At 60.2% G+C, this 21,642-nt stretch overlaps 2 protein-coding genes across 2 annotated transcripts in view; both read right to left on the bottom strand.

The window, feature by feature from the left end:
• TRIM28 (tripartite motif containing 28) overlaps window positions 1-7,445 on the bottom strand; it is a 23,762-nt gene extending 16,317 nt beyond the window's left edge. Inside the window, exons 1-4 of the mRNA XM_084224335.1 lie at window positions 7,223-7,445; window positions 4,771-4,856; window positions 4,551-4,683; window positions 3,453-3,690 (exon numbers count right to left, since the gene is read on the bottom strand). Of these exons, the coding sequence (XP_084080461.1) occupies window positions 3,453-3,690; window positions 4,551-4,683; window positions 4,771-4,856; window positions 7,223-7,424 (659 nt within the window). The 5' untranslated portion in view covers window positions 7,425-7,445. The remainder of the gene's footprint in view (window positions 1-3,452; window positions 3,691-4,550; window positions 4,684-4,770; window positions 4,857-7,222) is intronic.
• A 207-nt stretch (window positions 7,446-7,652) lies between these two features.
• Window positions 7,653-20,302, bottom strand: ZBTB45 (zinc finger and BTB domain containing 45; the record flags this gene model as incomplete). The annotated part of the gene is made up of 6 exons (XM_084224334.1): window positions 20,266-20,302; window positions 17,329-18,272; window positions 17,185-17,271; window positions 13,565-14,585; window positions 13,099-13,346; window positions 7,653-7,786 (listed from the first exon to the last, which is right to left on the bottom strand). Exons 2-6 carry the CDS (start codon window positions 18,260-18,262, stop codon window positions 7,653-7,655), a joined length of 2,424 nt encoding a protein of 807 aa, XP_084080460.1. The 5' UTR covers window positions 18,263-18,272; window positions 20,266-20,302.
• Window positions 20,303-21,642: the final 1,340 nt, after the last annotated feature.

Raw genomic sequence — 21,642 nt, 5'->3', positions numbered from 1 at the left:
ATGGGGGGTGCAAATGGGAGGGAAGGTGGGGAAAAATGGGAATGTGGGGGAAACATGGGGGAATGTGGGGGAAAACATGGGGAAATGGGGGGAAATGGGGGGAGAAAAGGGGGGAAACATGGGGGGAAATGGAGGAATGTGGGGGGAAAATGTGGGGGAAAATGGGGGGGAATGGGGGAGAAATGGGGGGAGAAATGGGGGAAATGGGGGGAGAAATTGGGGGGAGTAATTGGGGGGAGTGTGGGGGAAATGGGGGAGAAATGGGGAAGAAATGGGGGGGAAATAGGTGGGAGAGATGGGGGATGGGGGGGAAGTGTGGGGGAAATGTGGGGGAAATGGAGGACAAATGGGGGGAGAAATGGGGGGGAATGGGGAGAAATGGGGGGAGAAATGTGGGGGAAATGGGGGAAAATGGGAGGAAATGGAGGAGAAATGGGGGGAAATGGGGGGAAATGGGGGGAAATGGGGGGAAAATGGGGGGAAAATGGGGGAAATGGAGGGGGGAAACGAGGGGAAAATGTGGGGAAATAGGGGAAAAATGGGAGGGAATGGGGGGAGAAATGGGGGGATGGGGAAAAATGGGGGAAAAGTGGGGGTAAAATGGGGGGAATGGGGGGGAGTGTTGGGAATGTGGGGGGCAGATGGGGGGAAAATGGGGGAAACGGGGACATGGGGAAAAATGGGGAGGGAAGGGGGGTAAATGGGGGAAACGGGGGAATGGGGGGAAACGGGGAAATGGGGAAAAATGGGGGGGAAAGGGGGGAAAATGGGGGGAAAAGGGGAAAAATGGGGGAAATGTGGGAAAAATGGAGGAAATGGTGAAAAATGAGGGGAAAAGGGGGGGAATGTGGGAAAAATGGGGGAAATGTGGGGGGAAAATGGGGGAAATGGGGGAAAATGGGGGAAAAATGGGGGGAATGGGGAAAAATGGGGGAAAAGGGGGGGAATGGGGGAAATGGGGGGGGAAATGAGGAAGAATGTGAAGACAGAAGGGGAGGAATGGGGAAAGTGGGAAAAAAAGGGGGAGAAATGGGGAAAACATGGGGAAAACATAGGGAAAACATGGGGGAAAATGGGGAGAAATGGGGGAAATGGGGATAAAGGGAAAAATGAGAAAAAATGGGGAAATGGAGGAAAACATTGGGGGAATGGGAGAAAAGTGGGAAAAAGAAAAAGGGGAAAATGAAAAATGGGGAAAGGAAAATGGGAAAAGGAAAATGGGAAAGGAAAATGGGAAAAAAAAGAGAAAAGTGGGGGAAAAAAAAGGAAGCTCATTAGCTAATTAGCAATAAAGTAATTAATTCTTCTCATTAGGCATCCCCCATCTCATTAACTCAGTGCATTGTTTTAGCTAATGAGGTGCCCCAGGTCACAGAGTCTGGCATCCTTAATTACGTTAATGAGGTTAATTACGTTAATTGCATTAACGACATGAATTATGTTAATGACATTAATTATGTTAATGACATACATGACATTAATGACATCAGATCTGACTCCACAGAAACGCTGCTGGCTCGGTCATTAACGCCATTCATGATGAAGTGAGCTAATTAATGAGGTAACCAAGCTAATTAAATATCAAGCCATTCATGATGAAGTGAGCTAATTAATGAGGTAACCAAGCTAATTAAATATCAAGCCATTCATGATGAAGTGAGCTAATTAATGAGATAATCAAGCTAATTAAATATCAAGCCATTCATGATGAAGTGAGCTAATTAATGAGGTAATCAAGCTAATTAAATATCAAGCCATTCATGATGAAGTGAGCTAATTAATGAGGCAATCAAGCTAATTAAATATAAAGCCATTCATGATGAAGTGAGCTAATTAATGAGGCAATCAAGCTAATTAAATATCTCAGTGACAGAATCAATAATTAAATCACAAACAAAATCAATAATTAAATCAGTAATTAATGCAGCAACGGAATCAGCAATATAATTAATAATTAAACCAGTAATTAAACCAGTGACAGAATCAGTAATTAAATCAGTAATTAAACCCGCAATTAAATCAGTAATTAAACCAGAAACAACCTCAGTAATTAAATCAATAATTAAATGAACAATAGAATCAGTAATTAAATCAATAATTGAATTAGTAATTAAACCACTACCAAAATCAATAATTACTCAGTAATTAAATCAGTAATTAAATCAGAAATAGCCCCAGTAATTAAGTTCCCAATTAATTAACAACAGCAATTAACGGCAAGCCAACTCCAGCTGTCACCCAGTAATTAATCAGCCTCATTAATTAATTAATTAAAGCCACCTCCAGGGGTGGCCCTGCACTGACCCAGACCCATCCCCCTTATCCCAGTTCTAATTAGCGCTAATTACACACACAGCTGCTAATTAGCGCTAATTACACACGCAGCTGCTAATTAGCGCTAATTACACACACAGTTGCCAATTAGCGCTAATTACACATTCAGCTGAGGGGCACTGCCACGCTAATTAGCGCTAATTGCACACGCAGCTGCTAATTAGTGCTAATTACACACACAGCTGCTAATTAGCGCTAATTACACACACAGCTGAGGGGCACTGCCACGCTAATTACACACGTACCTGCTAATTAGCACTAATTACACACACAGAGCTGAGGGGCACTGCTGTGCTAATTAGCGCTAATTACACACACAGCTGAGGGGCACTGCCACGCTAATTAGCGCTAATTACACACACACAGCTGCTAATGAGCGCTAATTACACACACACAGCTGCTAATTAGCGCTAATTACACACACTCAGCTGAGGGGCACTGCCGCGCTAATTAGCACTAATTACACACACACAGCTGAGGGGCAGTGCCGCGCTAATTAGCGCTAATTACACACCCAGCTGAGGGGCAGTGCCGCGCTAATTAGCGCTAATTACACACACAGCTGAGGGGCACTGCCACGCTAATTAGCGCTAATTACACACACTCAGCTGAGGGGCAGTGCCGTGCTAATTAGCGCTAATTACACACACTCAGCTGAGGGGCACTGCCTTGCTAATTAGCGCTAATTACACACACTCAGCTGAGGGGCACTGCCTTGCTAATTAGCGCTAATTACACACACAGCTGAGGGCTGCACTGCTGCGCTAATTACACACACAGCTGAGGGTACCAGCCCAGTGGCACTGCCCATTGCACCCATTAACCCTAATTAGCATTAATTAGCGGTAATTAACACTCACGGGTGCTGTCGGTGCGGGCCGCGGTGGCACTGCCCATTGCACTCATTAACCCTAATTAGCATTAATTAGCGGTAATTAACACTCACGGGTGCTGTCGGTGCGGGCCGCGGTGGCACTGCCCATTGCACTCATTAACCCTAATTAGCATTAATTAGCGGTAATTAACACTCACGGGTGCTGTCGGTGCGGGCCGCGGTGGCACTGCCCATTGCACTCATTAACCCTAATTAGCATTAATTAGCGGTAATTAACACTCACGGGTGCTGTCGGTGCGGGCCCCGGTGGCACTCCCGGCAGGTCAGCGCGTCGCAGGCGCTGCAGAACAGAACCAGCGGCTCCCGAGGGTGGGAGCGGCACCGGGACGGGATCGGACCGGAACCGGGATTGGGATCGGGATCGGAACCGGGATCGGGATCGGAACTGGGAATGCCGGGATCGGAACCGGGAATGGGATCAGAACCGGGATCGGCACCGGAACCGGGATCGGCCGGAGAGCCTGAGGAGAGAGAGAATGGGAGAGATTGGAATGGGAATGGGAATGGGGAATGGGGAATGGAATGGGGAATGGGAATGGGGAATGGGGAATGGGGAATGGAATGGGGAATGGGAATGGGGAATGGGGAATGGGGAATGGGGAATGGGGAATGGGGAATGGGAATGGGAATGGGGAATGGGAATGGGAATGGGGATGGGGAATGGGGAATGGGGAATGGGGAATGGGAATGGGAATGGGGAATGGGAATGGGAATGGGGATGGGGAATGGGAATGGGAATGGGGAATGGGAATGGGAATGGGGATGGGGAATGGGGAATGGGGAATGGGGAATGGGGAATGGGGATGGGAATAGGGAATGGGGAATGGGAATGGGAATGGGGAATGGGAATGGGGAATGGGAATGGGGAATGGAAATGGGGAATGGGAATGGGGAATGGGGAATGGGGAATGGGAATGGGGAATGGGAATGGGAATGGGGAATGGGATCAGGGTGGCACCGGGGACGGACCCACTGACAAGGTCAGCACCTCATAACGGGCACGGACAGGGGGTGACACAGGTGACACAGGTGACAGGAGTAACAGCCGGTGACAGGGAGATCACACAGGTGACACAGCTGACAGGGGCGACAGGGAGATCACACAGGTGACACAGGTGACACGGGTGACAGAGATGACACAGGGGACAGGTGGCAGCGCTCACCCAGGGGCTGCACGCGGTGCTCCCGGGTGTACCTGACCCTCAGGTGTGCCCCCACGCAGGTGGCACACAGCCATGGGGACAGGACAGGGGTGACAGGGAGGTGACAGGGAGGTGACACAGGTGACACAGGTGACACAGGGACAGGTGGCAGTGCTCACCCAGGGGCTGCACGCGGTGCTCCCGGGTGTACCTGACCCTCAGGTGTGCCCCCACGCAGGTGGCACACAGCGGCTCCGAGCACTCCAGGCAGAAGCTGGTGGCGGTGGCGTTGTCCTCGCAGCTGGTGCAGCTCTGGGGACAAGGGACGCGCTGGGGGGGACACGTCCCTGGCCCCCAGCCGGCGTTAATTAGCGCTAATTAGCGCTAACGAGGCGGTACCTGCCCGCTGCTGCCCGCCTGCAGGAACAGGTTCTCCATGATGTCACCCAGGGGACACTGCTGCTGGCACACGGGGCACTCGAAGGCTGCGGGGACAGCGAGGGGACAGGGTCACCCCACGGCCACCTCCCTGTCACCCCCTGTCACCTCCCTGTCACCTCCCTGTCACCCCACGGCCTCCCTGTCACCCCCTGTCACCCCCTGTCACCTCCCTGTCCCCCCACGGCCTCCCTGTCACCCCCTGTCCCCCCACGGCCTCCCTGTCCCCCCACGGCCTCCCTGCCACCTCCCTGTCACCTCCCTGTCACCCCCTGTCACCCCATGGCCTCCCTGCCACCTCCCTGTCACCTCCCTGCCACCCCCTGTCACCCCATGGCCTCCCTGTCACCCCCTGTCACCTCCCTGTCACCTCCTGTCACCTCCCTGTCACCCCCTGCCACCTGTCACCCCCTGTCACCCCACGGCCTCCCTGTCCCCCCACGGCCTTCCTGTCACCCCCGCCACCTCCCTGTCACCCCACGGCCTGCCTGCCACCTCCCTGTCACCTCCCTGTCACCTCTCTGCCACCCCTTGTCACCCCCTGCCACTAACTCCCAGTGACACCAGGGCTCCCAGTAACCCCAGTACCTCCCCAGTAACCCCCAGGGCTCCCAGTAACCCCAGTACCTCCCCAGTAACTCCCAGTACACCAGTGCTCCCAGTAATCCCAGTACCTCCCCAGTAACCCCCAGTGCTCCCAGTAACCCCCAGTACCTCCCCAGGATTCCCCAGTGTTCCCAGTGCCTCCCAGTGCTCCCAGCATCTCCCAGTGCTCCCAGTAATCCCCAGTACCTCCCCAGGATTCCCCAGTGTTCCCAGCACCTCCCAGTAACCCCCAGTGTATCCCAGTGCTCCCAGTAACCCCCAGTACCTCCCCAGGATTCCCCAGTGCCCCCAGCATCTCCCAGTGCCCCCAGCATCTCCCAGTGTTCCCAGTGCCTCCCAGTATCTCCCAGTGTTCCCAGTAACCCCCAGTACCTCCCCAGCATCTCCCAGTGTTCCCAGCGCCTCCCAGTGTTCCCAGTAACCCCCAGTACCTCCCCAGCATCTCCCAGTGTTCCCAGCGCCTCCCAGTGCTCCCAGTAACCCCCAGTACCTCCCCAGGATTCCCCAGTGTTCCCAGTGCCTCCCAGTGTTCCCAGTGCCTCCCAGTGCTCTCAACATCTCCCAATGTTCCCAGTAAACCCCAGTGCTCCCAGCATCTCCCAGTGCTCCCAGCATCCCCCAGTACCTCCCCAGGATTCCCCAGTGTTCCCAGTGCCTCCCAGTGCTCCCAGCATCCCCCAGTACCTCCCCAGGATTTCCCAGTGCTCCCAGTGCCTCCCAGCGCTCCCAGCATCTCCCAGTAACCCCCAATGACCCCAGTAACACCCACGACCTCCCCAGTAATCCCCAGTAAACTCCAACAGTCCCAGTATCCCCCCAGCCCCCCAGTATCCCCAGTCCCTCCCAGTCCTCCCAGTATCTCCCAGTCCTTCCCAGTATCCCCAGTCCCCCCACCATCTCCCAGTCCCCCCAGTCCCTCCCAGTCCCCCCCCAGTATCCCCAATCCCCCCAGTATCCCCAGTCCCCCCAGTCCTCCCAGTATCTCCCAGTCCTTCCCAGTATCCCCAGTCCCCCCACCATCTCCCAGTCCCCCCAGTATCCCCAGTCCCCCCAGTATCCCCAGTATCCCTAGTCCTTCCCAGTATCCCCAGTCCCCCCAGTATCTCTCAGTCCCCCCAGTATCCCAAATCCCCCCAGTATCCCCAGTCCCTCCCAGTCCCCCCAGTATCCCCAGTCCCCCCAGTATCCCCAGTATCCCTAGTCCTTCCCAGTATCCCCAGTCCCCCCAGTATCCCCCAGTCCCCCCAGTATCCCCCAGTCCCCCCAGTATCCCAAATCCCCCCAGTATCCCCAGTCCCTCCCAGTCCCCCCAATATCCCCAGTATCCCTAGTCCTTCCCAGTATCCCCAGTCCCCCCAGTATCCCCAGTCCCCCCAGTATCCCTCAGTCCCCCCCAGTATCCCCAGTCCCAGTCCCCCCAGTATCCCCAGTCCCCACAGTATCTCCCAGTCCCCCCAGTATCCCCAGTCCCCCCAGTATCCCCCAGTATCCCAAATCCCCCCAGTATCCCCAGTCCCTCCCAGTCCCCCCAGTATCCCCAGTCCCCCCCAGTATCCCCCAGTCCTTCCCAGTATCCCCAGTCCCCCCAGTCCTCCCAGTATTCCCCAGTATCCCCAGTCCCAGTCCCCCCATTATCCCCCAGTCCCCCCAGTATCCCCAGTCCCCCCGTATCCCCACTCCCTCCCAGTCCCCCCAGTCCCCCCAGTATCCCCAGTCCCCCCGTATCCCCAGTCCCTCCCAGTCCCCCCAGTCCCCCCAGTCCCCCCAGTATCCCCAGTCCCCCCCGCTCTCTCCGCTCTCCCCTCACCGTCCCCGCTCTGGGCCGCGGGCTCGCTCCCGAGGCAGCGGCGGCACACCGAGTGCAGGCAGGGCAGCAGCCGCGGCTCCCGCTGCGGGCTCAGGCGCTGCCGGCAGGCGCCGCAGAGCTCCAGCAGCCCCAGCGGCTCGGGCGGCTCCGCTCCCGCCGCCCCGGGGCCGCTCCCGAGCGCCGCCGCCTGCGGCACCGCCATGGCGGCCGCGTCCCCCTCACGCTCGGCACGGCCTCCTGCTCCCGCCCCCGCCCCCGCCGCGCGGCCAATCACCGCCCGTTCCGGCTGATTGACGTTGAGAGGAACCAATGGGAGGGATGGAGGGCGGGGATTAGAGGGGATTGACAGCGCGCGGGAGCAATGGGAGAAGAGCAGGCGGGAGAGATAGGGCGGGAAGGGGTCTCCGGCACGTGAACGCGAACGGGCCAATCAGAGCGTAGAGCGGGAGGAGCTGAGCCAATCGGCGGCCGAAGAGCCCGGGGGAAGGCGGGGACTTCTTGGACGGAGCGGCCAATCGGCATCGGCGATCTGCTGGAAGGCGGGGCCAGGACTCTGATTGGCAGCTGGACAAGCCAATGGGGAGCAGAACTGGGGCGGGACTGGGAGTGCTGGGGGTTACTGGGGATACTGGGGGATACTGGGAGCACTGGGAATTGTTACTGGGAATTGTTACTGGGGGATACTGGGGGTTACTGGGGATACTGGGAACTGTTACTGGGAATTATTACTGGGGGTTACTGGGAGCACTGGGAATTGTTACTGGGGGTTACTGGGAATTGTTACTGCGAATACTGGGAATTGTTACTGGGTACTGTTACTGGGGGATACTGGGAATTGTTACTGGGTACTGTTACTGAGGGATACTGGGAATTGTTACTGGGGATACTGGGAATTGTTACCAGGAATTGTTACTGGGGGATACTGGGGGATACTGGGAATTGTTACTGGGGGTTACTGGGAATACTGGGAATTGTTACTGGGAATTGTTACTGGGGGATACTGGGGGATACTGGGAATTGTTACTGGGGGTTACTGGGAATTGTTACTGGGGGATACTGGGGGATACTGGGAATTGTTACTGGGGGTTACTGGGAATTGTTACTGGGGGATACTGGAGGATACTGGGGGATACTGGGAATTGTTACTGGGAATTGTTACTGGGAATACTGGGGATTGTTACTAGAAATTGTTACTGGGAATTGTTACTGGGGGATACTGGGAATACTGGGAATTGTTACCGGGAATTGTTACTGGGGATTGTTACTGGGAGTTACTGGAAATTGTTACTGGGAGGGCCCTGGGGGTCACTGGGAGAACTGGGGGTTACTGGGAGCACTGGGGGTCACTGAGAGGGAGTCACTGGGATTGTTGGGGGTTACTGGGAGCACTGGGAGGGGGTTACTGGGAGCACTGGGGGTCACTGGGAGCCCTGGGAGGGGCTCACTGGGAGCACTGGGGGTCACTGGGGGTCACTGGGGCCAATGGCTGAGGGGGGTGGCCCTGGGGCAATGTCCCCTCCATGTCCCCACCATGTCCCCACCATGTCCCCAGTGTCCCCCCAGTGTCCTCCCAGTGTCCTCCCTCCCCATGTCCCCCCAGTGTCCCTCCATGTCCCCCCCAGTGTCCCCTGAGGTCACCCCAAGTCCCCTCCCATCCCCCCCCATGTTCCCAGTGTCCCCCCAGTGCCACCCCAGTGTCTCAGTGTCCCCCCCATGTCCCCCCAGTGTCCCCCCAGTGCCACCCCAGTGTCCCCAGTGCCACCCCATGTCCCTCCAGTGTCCCCAGTGTCCCCCCAGAGTCCCCCCAGTGTCCCCCATGTCCCCAGTGTCCCCCCAGTGTCCCCCCCAGTGCCACCCCATGTCCCCAGTGTCCCCCCGGTGTCCCCCATCATGTCCCACCATGTCCCCAGTGTCCCCCCCAGTGTCCCCCCTCCCCAGTGTCCCCCCAGTGTCCCCCCCATGTCCCCCCCAGTGTCCCCTGAGGTCACCCCAAGTCCCCTCCCATCCCTCCCCATGTCCCCAGTGTCCCCCCAGTGCCACCCCAGTGTCTCAGTGTCCCCCCAGAGTCCCCCCAGTGTCCCCCCGGTGTCCCCCCAGTGTCCCCAGTGTCTCCCCATGTCCCTCCAGTGTCCCCAGTGTCCCCCCAGAGTCCCCCCAGTGTCCCCCATGTCCCCAGTGTCCTCCCAGTGTCCCCAGTGTCCCCCCAGTGTCCCCCATGTCCCCAGTGTCCCCCCAGTGTCCCCCCCAGTGCCACCCCATGTCCCCAGTGTCCCCCCGGTGTCCCCCCATCATGTCCCACCATGTCCCCAGTGTCCCCCCCAGTGTCCCCCCTCCCCATGTCCCCCCAGTGTCCCTCCATGTCCCCCCCCAGTGTCCCCTGAGGTCACCCCAAGTCCCCTCCCATCCCCCACCATGTCCCCAGTGTCCCCCCAGTGTCACCCCAGTGTCTCAGTGTCCCCCTCATGTCCTCAGTGTCCCCCAGCCATGTCCCACCATGTCCCCAGGGTCCACCCAGTGTCCCCCCAGTGCCACCCCCCGGTGTCCCCTGAGGTCACCCCGAGTCCCCTCCCATCCCCCCCATGTCCCCAGTGTCCCCCCAGTGTCCCCCACCATGTCCCTCCAGTGTCCCCCCAGTGTCCCCCCAGTGTCCCCCAGCCATGTCCCACCATGTCCCCAGTGTCCCCCAGTGTCCCCAGTGTCCCCCCAGTGTCCCCCCAGTGTCCCCCCAGTGTCCCCCAGCCATGTCCCACCATGTCCCCAGTGTCCCCTCAGTGTCACCCCATGTCCTCAGTGTCCCCCCAGTGTCCCAGTGTCCTCCCAGTGTCCCCCCCATGTCCCCACCATGTCCCCAGTGTCTCCCCCAGTGTCCCTCCAGTGTCCCCCCGGTGTCCCCAGTGTCCCCCCAGTGTCCCCCCATGTCCCCAGTGTCCCCCCAGTGTCCCCCCCAGTGTCCCCCCCCATGTCCCCACCATGTCCCCCCATGTCCCCAGTGTCCCCCCAGTGTCCCCCCATCATGTCCCACCATGTCCCCAGTGTCCCCCCAGTGTCTCAGTGTCCCACCATGTCCCCAGTGTCCCCCCAGAGTCCTCCAAGTGTCCCCCCGGTGTCCCCCCAGTGTCCCCAGTGTCCCCCCATGTCCCTCCAGTGTCCCCAGTGTCCCCCCAGAGTCCCTCCAGTGTCACCCCATGTCCCCAGTGTCCCCCCAGTGTCCCCCCAGTGTCCCCCATGTCCCCAGTGTCCCCCCAGTGTCCCCCCAGTGTCCCCCCCAGTGCCACCCCATGTCCCCAGTGTCCCCCCGGTGTCCCCCCATCATGTCCCACCATGTCCCCAGTGTCCCCCCAGTGTCCCCCCAGCGTCCCCCCAGTGTCTCAGTGTCACCCCCATGTCCCCACCATGTCCCTCCAGTGTCCCCCCCATGTCCCCACCATGTCCCCCCAGTGTCTCAGTGTCCCCCCCATGTCCCCCCAGTGTCCCCCCATGTCCCCCCGGTGTCCCCAGTGTCCCCCCGAGTCCCCCCCGTCGCTGTAGCACACGCACACCCCGCTCTCAGGGTGAAGATTTCAGATTTTAGAAAATCTCAAAAAACCCAGGGTGGCACAGAAATGAGGGGGGATCCAGGAACTCCAAACCCTGAAATGAGGGGGGATCCAGGAAATCCAAACCCTGAAATGAGGGGGAATCCAGGAAATCCAAACCCTGAAATGGGGCAGAATTCAGTAAATCCAAACCCTGAAATGGGGCAGAATTCAGTAAATCCAAACCCTAAAATGGGGCAGAATCCAGGAAATCCAAACCCTAAAATGGGGCAGAATCCAGGAAATCCAAACCCTGAAATGAGGGGGGATCCAGGAAATCCAAACCCTGAAATGGGGCAGAATTCCCCAAATCCAAATATTAAAATGAGGGAAATTCCAGGAAATCCAAGCCCTGAAATGGGGCAGAATCAGGAAATCCAAACCCTGAAATGGGGGAGAATTCAGTAAATCCAAACCCTGAAATGGGGCAGAATCCAGGAAATCCAGGAAATCCAAACTCTGAAATGGGGAAGAATCGGGAAATCCAAACCCCGAAATGAGGGGGAATCCAGGAAATCCAAACCCCAAAATGGGGGAGAATCAGGAACTCCAAGCCCTGAAATGGGGTAGAATTCAGTAAATCCAAGCACAGAAATGGGGCAGAATTCAGTAAATCCAGGAAATCCAAACCCCGAAATGGGGGAGAATCAGGAACTCCAAACACAGAAATGGGGGGAATCCAGGAAATACAAACCCTGAAATGGGGGCAGAATCCAGGAAATCCAAACCCTGAAATGGGGCAGAATTCAGTGAATCCAAACCCTGAAATGGGGCAGAATTCAGTAAATCCAAGCCCTGAAATGGGGCAGAATTCAGGAAATCCAAGCCCTGAAATGGGGCAGAATTCAGTAAATCCAGCCCTGAAATGGGGCAGAATTCAGTAAATCCAAGCACAGAAATGGGGCAGAATTCAGTAAATCCAAACCCTGAAATGGGGGAGAATTCAGTAAATCCAAGCCCTGAAATGGGGCAGAATTCAGTAAATCCAAGCCCTGAAATGGGGCAGAATTCAGTAAATCCAAGCCCTGAAATGGGGCAGAATTCAGTAAATCCAAGCACAGAAATGGGGCAGAATTCAGTAAATCCAAGCCCTGAAATGGGGGAGAATTCAGTAAATCCAGCCCTGAAATGTGACTGTAGGACACCAAAGCTCACCCCGCTCTCAGGGTGAAGAAGAAAAGTGACAGTTTATTTTCTGACTCCATCATTTACAGTTTCACAAAGGTGACAGTGGACTGGAGGGTGACAGTGACAGTGCCACCTCTCCAGTGACACTGCTTTAACCAACAGTCCCTCAACTCTCTCGTCCTCCACAGAGGAATGTAAACAATGAGTTGTTTACAGAAAGTGTGTGAGAAAGTTCTTCACAAAAACGTCAATATCAGAAGGTTTTTAGGAAATCTCAAAAATCCAGGGTGACAAAAGTTCTTCCCAAAAATGTCACCATCAGAAGGTTTTTAGGAAATCTCAAATTCCAGGGTGACAAAAGTTCTTCACAGTAATGTCACCATCAGAGGGCTTTTAGGAAATCTCAAAAAAACCAGGGTGACAAAGTTCTTTGCAGGAATGTCACCATCAGAGGCTTTTAGGGAATCTCAAATTCCAGGGTGACAAAGTTCTTTGCAGGAATGTCACCATCAGAAAGTTTTAGGAAATCTCAAAATCCAGGGTGACAAAAGTTCTTCCCAAAAATGTCACCATCAGAAGGCTTTTAGGAAATCCAGGGTGACAAAGTTCTTTGCAGGAATGTCACCATCAGAAGGTTTTTAGGAAATCTCAAATTCCAGGGTGACAAAGTTCTTTGTAGGAATGTCACCATCAGAGGCTTTTAGGAAATCCAGGGTGACAAAAGTTCTTTGTAGGAATGTCACCATCAGAAGGTTTTTAGGGAATCCAGGGTGACAAAGTTCTTTGCAGGAATGTCACCATCAGAGGCTTTTAGGAAATCTCAAAACCCAGGGTGACAAAAGTTCTTTGTAGGAATGTCACCATCAGAAGGTTTTTAGGAAATCTCAAAACCCGGGGTGACAAAAGTTCTTTGTAGGAATGTCACCATCAGAAGGTTTTTAGGAAATCTCAAAATCCGGGGTGACAAAAGTTCTTTGCAGGAATGTCACCATCAGAGGGCTTTTAGGGAATCCAGGGTGACAAAGTTCTTTGTAGGAATGTCACCATCAGAAGGTTTTTAGGGAATCCGGGGTGACAAAGTTCTTTGTAGGAATGTCACCATCAGAGGGTTTTTAGGGAATCCGGGGTGACAGCCCCTCCTCAGCCCGTGTGAGCGGGGCCAGCTCCCGCCACGTCCACCCAGGTCCCCGCTGCGGCCTCCGGCGGTGGCCCCGCTGTCACCCCCGCTGCTGGCCCCGGTGGCAGCGCAGCTGGCGGTCCCAGTGACAGCCCAGACGGTGGCCCTGGTGGTGGCCCCAGTGGCAGCCCGGCTGGTGGCCCTGGTGATGGTCCCAGTGGTGGCGCTGGTCCCAGCGGTGTCCCCAGCGGTGTCCCCGGTGGCAGCCCGGGCGGTGGCCCCGGTGGTGGCCCCGGCGGTGGCCCTGGTGGTCCCAGCGATGTCCCCAGCGCTGTCCCCTGTGCTGTCCCCAGCGTCGCTGTCCCCAGCTGTGTCCCCAACACTGTCCCCAGCTGAGTCCCCAACGTCGCTGTCCCTGGCCGTGTCCCCAGCGCTGTCCCCAACTGTGTCCCCGGCGGTGTCCCCAGCGCAGTCCCCAGTGTCACTGTCCCTGGCTGTGTTCCTAGTGTCACTGTCCCCAACTGTGTCCCCGGCGATGTCCCCGACGCTGTCCCCGGTGCTGTCCCCAGTGCCGCTGTCCCCAGCGCCACGGTCCCCAGCTGTGTCCCCAATACCGTCCCCGGTGCTGTCCCCAACGTTGCTGTCCCCGGCCGTGTCCCCAACTGTGTCCCCAGCTGTGTCCCCGGAGCTGTCCCTGGTGCTGTCCCCAGCGTTGCTGTCCCCGGTGCTGTCCCCAACATCGCTGTCCCCAGCGCTGTCCCCACTGTCACTGTCCCCAGCTGTGTCCCCAGCGCTGTCCCCAGCTGTGTCCCCACTGTCACTGTACCCAACTGTGTCCCCAGAGCTGTCCCCAGCGTCGCTGTCCCCAGCTGTGTCCCCAGCGTTGCTGCCCCCAACTGTGTCCCCGGCGGTGTCCCCATCGTTGCTGTCCCCAGCTGTGTCCCCAGCGCTGTCCCTGGCTGTGTCCCCATCGTCGCCGTCCCCATCCGCATCCCCGGCTGTGTCCCCAGTGTCGCTGTCCCCGGCTGCGTTCCCATCGTCGCTGTCCCTGGCTGTGTCCCTGGCAGTGTCCCCAGCGCTGTCCCCAGCTGTGTCCCAGGCGCTGTCCCCATCGTCGCTGTCCCCAGCTGTGTCCCCGGCTGTGTCCCCATTGTCGCTGTCCCTGGCGGTGTCCCCAACTGTGTCCCTGGCGCTGTCCCCGGTGCTGTCCCCATCGTCGCTGTCCCCATGGTCGCCGTCCCTGTCCGTGTCCCCAACGCCGTCCCCATCGTCGCCGTCCCCGGCTGTGTCCCGGGGTGCGAGGCGGCGGCGTGCCGCTCCAGGAGGGTGCGGTGTGAGAATGCCCGGGAGCAGAGGCGGCACTGCAGGCGCTCGGGGCGGTGCGTGCGCATGTGCACGTTCAGCGAGCTCTTCTGCGTGAAGCGCTTGCAGCAGACGCCGCACTGGAAGGCGCGCACGCCCGTGTGCGTCACCATGTGCTTCAGCAGGTAGTCCCGCAGCGAGAAGGAGCGCCAGCAGACCGAGCACTGGTGGGGCTTCTCACCTGCCGGGGGGCAAATGAGAAGCAGGAGTCACTGTGGGGCAGGACAGGGCAGTGTGGGGCAGCTGGAGTCGGTGTGGGGCAGGAGTGAGCAGTGCGGGTTGGTACAGGTCAGTGTGAGTCAGGACTGGGCACTGTGGGGCACTGTGGGGCAGCTGGAGTCACTGTGGGGCAGGACTGGGCACTGTGGGGCACTGTGGGGCAGCTGGAGTCACTGTGGGGCAGGACTGGGCACTATGGGGCACTGTGGGGCAGCTGGAGTCAGTGTGGGGCAGGAGTGAGCAGTGCGGGTTGGTACAGGTCAATGTGGGTTGGTAGAGATCACTGTGGGGCAGGGCTGGGCGCTGTGGGGCAGGGCTGGGCGCTGTGGGGCAGGACTGGGCACTATGGGGCAGTGTGGGGCAGCTGGAGTCAGTGTGGGGCAGGACAGGGCGGTGTGGGGCAGTGTGGGGCAGCTGGAGTCGGTGTGGGGCAGGAGTGAGCAGTGCAGGTTGGTACAGGTCAGTGTGGGGCAGGAATGGGCACTGTGGGGCAGGGTTGGGTGCCGTGGGGCAGTGTGGGGCAGGGCTGGGTGCTGTGGGGCAGGGCTGGGTGCTGTGGGGCAGGGCTGGGCGCCGTGGGGCAGTGTGGGGCAGGGCTGGGCGCTGTGGGTCAGTGTGGGGCAGTGTGGGGCGCTGGAAGGCGCGCACGCCCGTGTGCGTCACCATGTGCTTCAGCAGGTAGTCCCGCAGCGAGAAGGAGCGCCAGCAGACCGAGCACTGGTGGGGCTTCTCGCCTGCCGGGGGGCAGAGGGGCAGCTGGAGTCACTGTGGGGCAGGACAGGGCAGTGTGGGGCAGTGTGGAGCAGCTGGAGTCAGTGTGGGGCAGCTGGAGTCGGTGTGGGGCAGGAGTGAGCAGTGCGGGTTGGTACAGGTCAGTGTGAGGCAGGAATGGGCACTGTGGGGCAGGGCTGGGCACTGTGGGGCAGCTGGAGTCGGTGTGGGGCAGCTGGAGTCGGTGTGGGGCAGGAATGGGCGCTGTGGGGCAGCTGGAGTCGGTGTGGGGCAGCTGGAGTCGGTGTGGGGCAGGAATGGGCGCTGTGGGGCAGCTGGAGTCGGTGTGGGGCAGCTGGAGTCGGTGTGGGGCAGGAATGGGCACTGTGGGGCAGCTGGAGTCAGTGTGGGGCAGGAATGGGCGCTGTGGGGCAGCTGGAGGCAGTGTGGGGCAGCTGGAGGCAGTGTGGGGCAGGAATGGTCAGTGTGGAGCAGGACTGGTCAATGCGAGGCAGCTGGAGGTGGTGTGGGGCAGGGCTGGGCGCTGTGGGGCAGGAATGGGATCTGTGGGGCAATGTGGGGCAGCTGGAGTCGGTGTGGGGCAGGAGTGAGCAGTGCGGGTTGGTACAGGTCAGTGTGAGGCAGGAATGGGCACTGTGGGGCAGGAATGGGCACTGTGGGGCAGGGCTGGGTGCCGTGGGGCAGTGTGGGGCAGTGTGGGGCGCTGGAAGGCGCGCACGCCCGTGTGCGTCACCATGTGCTTCAGCAGGGAGTCCCGCAGCGAGAAGGAGCGCCAGCAGACCGAGCACTGGTGGGGCTTCTCACCTGCCGGGGGGCAGAGGGGCAGCTGGAGTCACTGTGGGGCAGCTGGAGGCGGTGTGGGGCAGCTGGAGTCAATGTGGGGCAGGACTGGTCAGTGTGGAGCAAGACTGGTCAGTGCGAGGCAGCTGGAGTTGGTGTGGGGCAGTGTGGGGCAGCTGGAGTTGGTGTGGGGCAGCTGGAGTCGGTGTGGGGCAGCTGGAGTTGGTGTGGGGCAGGGCTGGGCGCTGTGGGGCAGGGCTGGGTGCTGTGGGGCAGCTGGAGTCGGTGTGGGGCAGGAGTGAGCAGTGCGGGATGGTACAGGTCAGTGTGAGGCAGGACTGGTCACTGTGGGGCAGGACTGGGCGCTGTGGGGCAGGAGCGGGCAGTGTGGGGCAGGGCTGGGCGCTGTGGGGCAGGAATGGTCACTGTGGGGCAGGAATGGGCGCCATGGGGCAGGAATGGGCACTGTGGGGCAGGGCTGGGCACTGTGGGGCAGGGCTGGGTGCCATGGGGCAGGACTGGGCGCTGTGGGGCAGGAGCGGGCAGTGTGGGTTGGTAGAGGTCATTGTGGGTCAGTGTGGGTCAGTGTGGGTCAGTGTGGGTCAATGTGGGTCAGTGTGGGTCAGTGTGGGTCAGTGTGGGTCAGTGTGGGTCACCCTAGATTGGATCAGGTCAACCTGGGCCATAACGGGGCCCTTGGACCCCCAGCTGTGTCCCCAGGACCCCCAGCTGTGTCCCCCACTGTGTCCCCCACCGTGTCCCCAGCCATGTCCCCATGCATGTCCCCATGTCCCCAGCTATGTCCCCAGCCGTGTCCCCCTCCCTGTCCCCATGTCCCCACCGTGTCCCCCTCCCTGTCCCCACGTCCCCACCGTGTCCCCGGTGCTCACCCGAGTGGATGAACATGTGCTTGCTGTAGTTCTTGCGGGAGCTGAAGCTCTTTTGGCAGTGCCCGCCCTGTCCCCATGTCCCCAGCCGTGTCCCCAGCCCTGTCCCCATGTCCCCCTCCCTGTCCCCGTGTCCCCACCGTGTCCCCCGTTGGTGCTCACCCGAGTGGATGAACATGTGCTTGCTGTAGTTCTTGCGGGAGCTGAAGCTCTTCTGGCAATGCCCGCCCTGTCCCCATGTCCCCAGCCCTGTCCCCATGTCCCCAGCCCTGTCCCCATGTCCCCGCTGTCCCCAGTGTTGCTCACCCGAGTGGATGAACATGTGCTTGCTGTAGTTCTTGCGGGAGCTGAAGCTCTTCTGGCAGTGCCCGCACTGGTACGGGGGTGGCTGCGCCCCGCGCTGGGGGGCTCCGGGGGGCGCCGGGGGGCCCGCGCCGCCTCCCCCCCCCTCCAGCGACCCCCGGTGGGGCGGCGCCAGCGCCGGGGGTGCCCCGAACCCGAACCCTTCCCCGCCGGGAGCCGCCCGGGCGCGCCCGTCCCAGGGCGGCAGGAACGGCGGCTCCGGGAACGGCGGCGGCTCCGGGAACGGCGGCGGCTCCGGGCCGGGGAAGGACGGCGGGGCTGCCACGCCGCCTTCCCGGCGGGCTCCTTCATCCTCTGCTTCCTCATCCTCCTCCTCCTCCTCCTCCTCCTCCTCCTCCTCGGGGCGCTCCTCCTTGAGCGCGGCGGGCGCCAGGCGCAGCGGCTGCCGCTGCTTGCGGCTGTGCCCGCCGGGCCCGTCCGGCTCGGGCGCCACCAGCGGCGGCGACAACGACGGCGACAACGCCGGCGCCGGGTCCGAGGGAGCCGCCACGGCCTTGGCGGGGCCGCGGGCCTGCGAGATGATCTGCGTGCACTCGTCGATGACGGTCTTGATCTGCAGCACGGAGGCGGCGGTGAGGATGTGCAGCGCCTCGGACTGGGCCACCACCAGGCTGCCGCTGTAGAGGAACTCGACCAGCTGGCGCACGGCGGCCGAGGGCACCACGGGCGGCACCTCGATGGCCGAGTGGCCCAGGCTGAGCTTGTCGTGGAAGAAGGGGCTGCCGGCGGCCAGCACGCAGCGGTGGGCGCGCAGCGAGGCCTCGCGGATGCGCACGGTCACGTCGCAGAAGTGGCCGCGCACGCGCTGCCCGTTGAGCGTCTCCAGCAGAGAGCGGCTGAAGTTGTGCAGGTGGATGTAGTGCACGGCCTCCGGCATGGCGGGGACACTGTGGGGACAATGGGGACACTGAGGGGACAGGGAATAATGGGGATAATGGGGGACACCAGGGAACAGGGACAATGGGGACAATGGGGACAATGGGGACAATGGGGACAATGGGGAAGTTGTGCAGGTGGATGTAGTGCACGGCCTCCGGCATGGCGGGACAGCACGGGGACACTGTGGGGACAGTGGGGACAATGGGGACACTGTGGGAACAGGGGATAATGGGGACAATGGGGACAATGGGGAAGTTGTGCAGGGGGATGTAGTGCACGGCCTCTGGCATGGCGGGACAGCAGGGACACTGTGGGGACAATGGGGACATTGTGGGGACACTGTGGGGACAGGGGATAATGGGGGACACTGGGGGACACCGGGGAAAAGGGACAATGGGGACAATGGGGACAATGGGGACAATGGGGAAGTTGTGCAGGTGGATGTAGTGCACGGCCTCCGGCATGGCGGGACACTGTGGGGACAATGGGGACATTGTGGGGACAGTGGGGACAATGGGGACATTGTGGGGACATTGCAGGGATAGGGGACAATGGGGGACAATGGGGAAGTTGTGCAGGTGGATGTAGTGCACGGCCTCCGGCATGGCGGGAGGGGACAGACACCTGTGGGGACAATGGGGACAATGGGGACACTGTGGGGACACCAGGGAACAGGGACAATGGGGACACTGCAGGGACAATGGGGACAATGGGGAAGTTGTGCAGGTGGATGTAGTGCACGGCCTCCGGCATGGCGGGGACACTGCGGGGACAGTGGGGACAATGGGGACACTGAGGGGACAGGGGATAATGGGGACAATGGGGGACACTGGGGAAAAGGGACAATGGGGACAATGGGGACATTGTGGGGACAATGGGGACATTGCAGGGATAGGGGACAATGGGGACAATGGGGAAGTTGTGCAGGTGGATGTAGTGCACGGCCTCCGGCATGGCGGGACACTGTGGGGACAGTGGGGACATTGTGGGGACAATGGGGACATTGTGGGGACACTGTGGGGACAATGGGGACATTGTGGGGACAGGGGACAATGGGGACAATGGGGACATTGCAGGGATAGGGGATAATGGGGACAATGGAGACAATGGGGACAATGGGGAAGTTGTGCAGGTGGATGTAGTGCACGGCCTCCGGCATGGCGGGGACACTGTGGGGACAATGGGGACATTGGGGACACTGTGGGGACAATGGGGATAATGGGGGACACCGGGGAAAAGGGACAATGGGGACATTGTGGGGACAGTGGGGATAATGGGGACACTGTGGGGACAATGGGGACAATGGGGACATTGCGGGGATAGGGGACAATGGGGACAATGGGGACAATGGGGACAATGGGGACAATGGGGACAATGGGGAAGTTGTGCAGGTGGATGTAGTGCACGGCCTCCGGCATGGCGGGACACTGCGGGGACCATGGGGACAATGGGGACATTGTGGGGACAATGGGGACACTGTGGGGACACTGTGGGGACACTGGGACACCTGTGGGGACAATGGGGACAATGGGGACAGGTGACAGTGGGAACACGGGGTCACAGAGATGGCAGTGACAGTGGGACACAGGGACAGTGGGGACAGAGGGACAGCGGGACAGAGGGAGAGAGGGACACGGGGACAGAGGGACAGAGGGACACGGGGACAGAGGGACAGCGGGACAGAGGGACAGAAGGACAGAGGGACACCGGGACAGCGGGACAGACGGACACGGCCCCGCCGGGCTGGCGGGACCTGGGGACAGGGGACACGGGGCTGGGGGACACCCCACGTGACGTCACCGCGGCTGGGGAGGACACCCCGCGTGACGTCACCGCGCGCCGATGACGTCACCCCGAGGGACAGCGGATGTTCCCCGGGCTGTCACGACAGGCGGGACCCCCCGAGCCGGTTCCCGCCCCCCCCCGGGACCCCTCGGGACCTCCCGGCCCGACCCTTCCCCTCCCCCACCCGCCGAATCCCGCCCGGCCCCTCCCCCACACCTCGCTCCGGCTCCCGCCGCCGCCGCCGCCGCTCTCTGACGTCACTTCCGCCGCGGCGGAGCGGAAGCGGGTCATAGAGAGGGGCCCCGCGCGCCGCCGCCCGCCATAGAGCGACCATAGAGACGGGAGAGCGGCCGCGCGGCGCGGGGCGCCCCCTGGCGGCCGGGGGGCTGCAGGGCCCCAAAGGGACCCCGGGGTCACCAGAGGGACCCCAAAGTCACCAAAGGGACCCCAGTGCCACCAGAGGGACCCCGGGGTCACCAGAGGGACCCCAGTGCCACCAAAGGAACCCCAATGTCACCAAAGGGACCCCAGGGGAACCCCAGTGTCACCAAAGGGACCCCCCAGTGCCACCAAAGGGACCCCAATGTCACCAAAGGGACCCCGGTGTTACCAATGTCACCAAAAGGACCCCAGTGTCACCAAAGGGACCCCAGGGGGACAGCAATGTCCCCAAAGGGACCCCAGTGTCTCCAGAGGGACCCCCCCAATGACCATAAAGGGACCCCCCAGTGTCACCAAAGGGACCCCAGGGTCACCAAAGGGACCCCAATGTCCCCAAAGGGACCCCAGGGGGTCCGCAGTGCCACCAGAGGGACCCCAGTGCCACCAAAGGGACCCCAATATCTCCAGAGGGACCCCAGTGCCACCAAAAAGACCCCAGTGTCACCAAAGGGACCCCAAAGGGACCCCAGTGTCACCAAAGGGACCCCAAAGGGACCCCAGTGTCACCAAAAGGACCCCGGTGTCACCAATGTCCCCAGGGGGACCCCAATGTCACCAGAGGGACCCTGGTGACCCCTCCTGGTCAGTGTCCATCCATGGTGACATCACACCCAGCACCATGACGTCACGCTCACTACCATGACGTCACACCCAGCACGGTGACATCACACCCAGCACCATGACGTCACACCCGGCGCAGTGACGTCACAGCCAGTACAGTGACGCCACACCCAGCATGGTGACGTCACACCCAGCACAGTGACATCACACCCAGCACTGTGACATCACACCCAGCACTGTGACATCACGCCCAGCACCGTGACGTCACGCCCAGCATTGTGATTTCACACCCAGCACTATGACATCACACCCAGCACCATGACGTCACACCCACCACTGTGATGTCACATCCAGCACCACAACGTCACACCCAGCACGGTGACGTCACACCCAGCACAGTGACAGCACACCCACCACCTTGATATCACACCCACCACCATGACATCACACCCAGCACTGTGACGTCACACCCACCACCTTGATATCACACCCAGCACAGTGACGTCACACCCAGCACTGTGATGTCACACCAAGTAGAGTGATGTCACACCCAGAACAGTGACGTCACACCCAGCCTAGTGACGTCACACC

This window comes from Fringilla coelebs, assembly GCF_963513975.1.
Source record: "Fringilla coelebs genome assembly, chromosome: 36".
Taxonomy (NCBI): Eukaryota; Metazoa; Chordata; class Aves; order Passeriformes; family Fringillidae; genus Fringilla; species Fringilla coelebs.
This window is presented reverse-complemented; position numbering and strand designations above follow the sequence as displayed.